This window comes from Euphorbia lathyris, chromosome 2 (genome assembly GCF_963576675.1).
Source record: "Euphorbia lathyris chromosome 2, ddEupLath1.1, whole genome shotgun sequence".
NCBI classification, from domain to species: Eukaryota; Viridiplantae; Streptophyta; class Magnoliopsida; order Malpighiales; family Euphorbiaceae; genus Euphorbia; species Euphorbia lathyris.
The window spans coordinates 139,491,760-139,498,227 of record NC_088911.1 but is presented as its reverse complement, the minus strand read 5'-3'; the positions used below and the strand labels follow the sequence as shown (position 1 = coordinate 139,498,227).

The window sequence follows — 6,468 nt, the reverse complement described above, 5'->3', positions numbered from 1 at the left end:
ATTATTTTAGTATATGCTTTTGAGATATAAACTATTTAAATAAACCAATTATATTTTTTTAAATTAAAGATGGTGGAACCAATTATATATACACATATATTTTCAATTAAATATTGCAATTTTTTTTTATGTTTCTATAATGCAATCATCTTAATCTCATCCATAATTGTAATTAAGAAACTAATTAATTAACAAAAACTTATGTGGTTAAAAGCATATTTTTACCGACCGTAAAAATTAGGATATGTTTGATTTAACTGTTATTATCTATTATTGTTAATTAGTAGATATTAAATGAATTGTCTGTAGTTGTTGATTAATTATGATCAAACACTTCTACCTCACTATTTGAAGTAAAAACCAAACAACCAATCACGCAGGGACAGAGACAAGGGTAGGATGGGCCCACCGACCCCAGAACCGCCCTTATCATGGGTGGTTCCAGCCTATTGTCTTCGAAAGGTTAAGGTTAATTAGTTCATTGAATTTGTATTTAATTATAAAATCCAACTTAAGCAGATAAATTTTCCTAAATTCGTTCAAAACGACTTAGTCTTACTACTGTAGTTCAAATCCAGCTCAATTTTGAGAAGTTTTAAGTTGTACGGAAAAATTGATTCTGAACTACTCAGATAATAACATGTATATATATATAATAAAAATTGAGCGAGGTCGTTGTAGATTTTTTTTTAACACAATGTTCTAAAAATCGGCCAAGGCGGCCGCCTAGGCAGTGATTTTTAGAACACCATCCCGATTTCCACTAATCGGGCGGTATAAATCGGTTGACCGATTTTTGGCTTCCTGAACGGTCTCAAGCGGTCCTAGGCGGCTACTAGGCGGTCCCAGACGGCTCCTAGGCGGCTCCCATGCGGCCTTTTTGAAAAAATTGGCCATTAAATTTTATGTCAATTTTTTTAATTTAAAAAAATGTATATTAAATAACAAAAAAACTTTAAAAAAATGTTAATCCTTCAAATGAATTTTTAAGAATATTAATTTTATTTTACTTTGAGACATTTTGTTATAAATGTTATTTTATTGATCTATTTGTTATTTTCCAAGGACATTAATGTAAATAATATTAATATATATATATTTTTCTATCCTAAATATTTTATATTGTTATTTTTACATAGTATAATTCATATATTAATTATATTTATATAATTTTTATCTAATAAAAAATAAATAAATATAAAAAATATAAATCCGATCAATCTCGATTAATCGATAAGGGACCTGTCCGCCCGACTAGCGCCTAGCGTCTTTTACAACCTTGACACACGTAGATATAAAATTGCTCTAACGGAGTGATTCTGTATTCGTTGTTGAAAATGAGAACTTATTGTACATATATTTTAATGAAAAATAGTATTTTCACTTTTAAAAATTCGAAAATCCAAGTAAAATAAAACGCAAATATTCAGTGTCCTTTTGGTTTTATTTTTCAAAACTATTTACCATTTTAATTCCAAGTATAAGATAAAAAATGTTCAATAAGAATTAGAAATAACTCTATTAGCAAAAAAAATCAATAAATATCTACTGTTTATTATAAATAACAAACAGTAAACAGTAACAGTAAATAACAACAGTTAAATTAAACGAGCCTTCCACTTTATAAAATGGCAAAATATATAACAACACTAATAATATCTCTTGTAAAATAATAGTAAAAGAATGAAATTAACAAAAATCTAAAAATTACAATTTCCCCAATTTCTAAAATCCCTCTCCAAAATAAGGGAATAATTAAAAGAAAAAAAATTTAAACAAACAAAGGAAATTACAAATTAGTCTAAGGAAGGTAATTAATCCACAATTACACCCCTCTCTTCCTAATTTTTGTATAGCAAATTCTATATGGTATAAATAATTATTAAATTAAGAGTCAAAATAACCCCTGAAGTTGACAGACAGTTAAGTTTAATCCAAATCGAAATTTACGTATCAACAATTTGGCATCTAAAGTTGACAGATACGTTCAATTTAATCCATATCAAAGTTTAGGTATCAATCGAGTTCTTAAGTTGACAGAAAATATTTGATAAATCAGTCCAAATTTGTATTTGAGATAATTTGTCAAATACTGTCAAAACTCAGAGCTGTTGATACCCGAACTTCGATCTAGCTAAACTGAACATGTTTGCCAACTTCATAAGCCAAATTGACCGTTAATCCATTAAAACCGATTGTTTTTTTTAGCTAATTTGTCAATTTTTGGCAAATTCAATACCGAATTAATAAATAAACTTTGATTTGGATTAAATTGACCATGCCTCCCGCTTCAGGGCTATTTTGACACTTAATTCAGTAACTATTCTATAAATCATGGTTAACTTTGCACCATATATATCTTCCCCCCTCTACTTCTAAAAAATTACCTTTTCACCCCTATAACTTTCACATATTGAACCAAATATCCTCATTCCACAAATTGTCCGACGTATCCCCACCGCCATCCAACCATATTTGCTGTTGATAATTCTGCTCCACCGGTTGAAATTCTGGTACCGGATTAAAATACCCAGACGGACTAATCATATTTTCCGAGTACCCACATTGAAAATTACCACCGTAATCCTGATTATTATTAATCCCACTAATCCGGTAATAATTATCATTAATTAAATCCGGAACATCAACGACTTGTTGAGTTCCAAAAGATTCGGAATTAGAAGAAACAGCAGCTGGAACCATGTTTTGGACGGAACCCATTTCTGCGGCAGTGTTCACGGCGGCGACACCGCCGGCGCCGGCGCCGGCGCCGGAGGAGGTGTTTGCGGCCTGAATTCTTTCGATTAGCCGTGGCATCCATAGATATTTCATTGTATCCTTAAATTGTTTGCTGTTGACGTCACATTTTAGCTGTTTTGCGTGTTTTTGGACACGTGTCCTCCAGTAGTTTTTGATTTCGTTGTCGGTTCTTCCCGGTAAATGTTGAGCTATCTTCGACCATCTGAATGAAAATTACAGAGTTAGTACCTTGTTTTAGGATTTGTAATCATTTTGATCCCACATAAGATGATCTAATTGAATCCAAAGTTAACAAATATTAGAAATTTAGTACCTCATTTTAGGATTTTTAATCAATTTGATCCCAATAGAATGATCTAAATGAACCCAAAGTTAAATTATTTATTGTTTAGGGAATTGAGGGTTAAAATGGTAAGAAAAATTGACCCACGTGATCACTCAAATCGATATTTAGATATCAACATGTCAAATCGATGTTTAGATGTCAATGTGTTCATATTCGACAAATTAGATAAAATTTTAGGTACTAATATTGCAAAGGTAAAAGTTGCATACATAATCACTAAACTTTAATCATTTTCACGGTACATACATTAAAATTTAAAACGTAAAATAAAAGCTATTAACATTTGATTGTTAACGATTTCAAAATAGAAATGTTCAAGAATTAAAGTTGTTTAAAATATCATCAACTCTTGATTATTTTTATTTTAAGACCGTTAACTGTTATTTTAAGGCTTTGATTGAAGTTTAATGACCAAAACATAAGAAGATGTAAAATTGAATGATTTTTATATTACGTTTTGAAGTTAAGTGGCCATACTATAAATATTACTAATCTCAGATATTACTAATCTCAAAGCTGAATTTGATTTAGGCAAAACTGACACTGTCTATCAATTTTATGACCATTTTAACGTACAATTCTAATACTAACACGTGTCATTATGTACTAATTTGATATCAATAAGAATCGATTTAATTAAATCGAATTTTATCTATCAACTCATTCCCGAAGTTCATAAATTTTTACAAATCAATCTAAATACTATAATTTCAATACTAAAACTTATAAAATTTAGACTAATTTGTTAAAATTTATCAAACTGAAAGTTAATTTAATAATTAAATTCAATTTGGACTAAATTGATTTTAACTATCAACTGTATTTGTTATTTTGACCTTTAATTCCAAATTAGAATTAAAGAGCTAAATAATACTCGAAATTTGTCAGATCAAATTGATCATCCGGGTCAAGTTTAAGAACCAAATTGACCCTTTTATCCCCTTTTTTTATCGGGATTAAAAACGAGATCTTTTCTCACAAACTCAGTTTGTAATTCGTACCTGTTACCCCACCGGAAATGAAGCTCAAGTATCATAAGTTGTTCTTCAAGAGTGATATTTCCACGCCGAACATCTGGTCTTAGATAGTTTAACCATCTTAATCTGCAGCTTTTTCCTGTTCTTTTTAGTCCTGAAATTTATAAAAATTACTATAAGAAACCCCAAATTAAGAAATTCTTACAAAAATGGGCTTTTCCTTTTCTGTGAAACATCATCAAGTTCATATCTTTATGATGCACATGGACAGATTCTTACAAAAGTTTCAAATTTCATCAATTTGAAGCAAAACCCAAGTGAAATTTCATTTTTAAATAGAACGAACATGGAAACAGATACAAAAACGGAAACGATAATAAAAAGAAATTTTTGTGGTAGATTCAAATTTAATCAAATTGAAGCAAAATCCAAGTGAAATTTTGTTGTGGAAACAACAAATATGGAAAAGAAGAAAAGGCAAACAAGAAACTTTCCACTTAATTTTTTTTTATTCTGAAATCAAAACAAAAACGGATATCGGAAAATGAAACGGATATGATAATAATGAAGATAAATTTCTGTGATTGGTTCAAATTTCATTAATTTGAAGCAAAATCCAAGTGAAATTCGTTTGCAGAAAACAACAAAAATGGAGAAGAAAAAAAAGCAAAGCAAGAAACTTTCTATTTATTTTTTTTTTTATTTTTACATGTCGAAAATGGAAACGGATATCGAAAAACATTATTCTAAAAAACACAGTTAGAAAATGAGAAAACGGACATGAAAAACGAAAAATGTTCAGAAATTTCTGAACACCCAAAAACATTATTTTACAAAAAAAACAGTTAGAAAACAAAAAACGGACACGAAAAACGAAGAAACGAAAAGAAGTTTATGTGATTAGTTCAAATTTCATCAATTTGAAGCAAAATCCAAGTTAAATTTCATTATCACAGATAACAAAAATGGAAAGGCAAAAGCAAAGCAACAAACTTTCCACTTATTTTATTTCCAAAACCAAAACTGATGCGGTAAACGTTATTTCTAGATAAACCCAGTTCAATAAACCGGAAAAACCCGAAACCCAATTAAAGAAACGAAAACCCCCAAAAACAGACACGAAAAACGAAAGAAATTGAATTGAACCCACTTAAAAAAACCCAAAATGGACACGAAAAACGAAGAATTTGAATTGAGCCCACATAAATAAACCGAAACAGACATGAAAAGCGAAAGAAATTGAATAGAATCCACTTAAGAAAAACCCGAAACGGACACGAAAAACGAAAGAAATTGAATTAAACCCACTTAAAAAACCCGGAAACGGACACGAAAAAGGAAAGAAATTTACCGGCGGAACGAGCGAGGGAATTCCAACGGCCTTCGCCGTTAGAAGCAATGTAATTAATGAGTTTAAAATCTTCTTCAACAGTCCAAGGACCTCTTCTTAAATCACTAATCATTTCTTCTTCACTTGTTGTTGTTGAAGAATTTGAAGAATTTGAGGAATTGCAGCTTGCTTTTACAACATCTTCCATTTCCTTAATTTTGATTGATTGATTGAAAAGAATGAGAAAAGACCAAAAGGGTATGTTTGATTTAGAGAGAGAGAGAGAGGGAGGAGAGAAAAAGAGAAGGAATTTAAAGATGGGATTAGTACATTAAGATAGAGAAGATGGGGTTTATATAGATAATGAAAATGAAGAGAGAGAAAGTTTGAGCACGTGAGAGATGTAGAGAGAGAAAAGGTGTAATAGGGAATTTTGGGAATTAATTACTTAATTAAGAACTTAGGCTTATGAGTAATTATGGTTAATTAGTAGTAATTATTAGTTTATTTCAAGAGAGGAACTTTGAAGTTTGACTCTTTTGACAATCTAGAGATTTACTATTGGGTTAACTGCATCTATGATCACTGAAATTCGAAGTTAGTTTTAGGATCTGTTTAGTTTATCTGTGTTTTGCTGTTATGATTTGTTGTTGGAAAAACAGTGATTCTGTGCTATTGGAAAAAAGATATTTTTGTATGTATAAAAGATAAATTGTTTTTTTGGTAGGAACAGGAAAGGAAAAAAAAAAAAACAAAAACAAAAAACCTAGCCTAGTCTGGGATTAGCCTAGGGAATCTAACCCCCACCACATCTTCAAGAGGATATAAAAGATAAATTGTAGTTCTCTAAACAAACACCTACAATTAAAATTTTTAATGTGAAAAGAAAAACAAGACGAAGAGAATGAGTTAAATACATTATTGGACACTGAACTTATATGATTGTCTTAAAATGGTTACTCAACTTCAATTTATCTCAATAAAATCACTCAATTTGTCTCAATTAGGACATTCCACCAATTTCAGTGGTTAAAAAGGCATCAAAATAATGACAT

The 6,468-nt window shown here is 30.0% G+C and overlaps 1 protein-coding gene across 1 annotated transcript; it reads right to left on the bottom strand.

The window, feature by feature from the left end:
• Positions 1-1,534: 1,534 nt before the first annotated feature.
• Positions 1,535-5,740, bottom strand: LOC136220109 (transcription factor MYB108-like). The gene is made up of 3 exons (XM_066007810.1): positions 5,435-5,740; positions 4,108-4,237; positions 1,535-2,962 (listed from the first exon to the last, which is right to left on the bottom strand). Exons 1-3 carry the CDS (start codon positions 5,619-5,621, stop codon positions 2,407-2,409), a joined length of 873 nt encoding a protein of 290 aa, XP_065863882.1. The 5' UTR covers positions 5,622-5,740; the 3' UTR covers positions 1,535-2,406.
• Between the last annotated feature and the right edge of the window lie 728 nt (positions 5,741-6,468).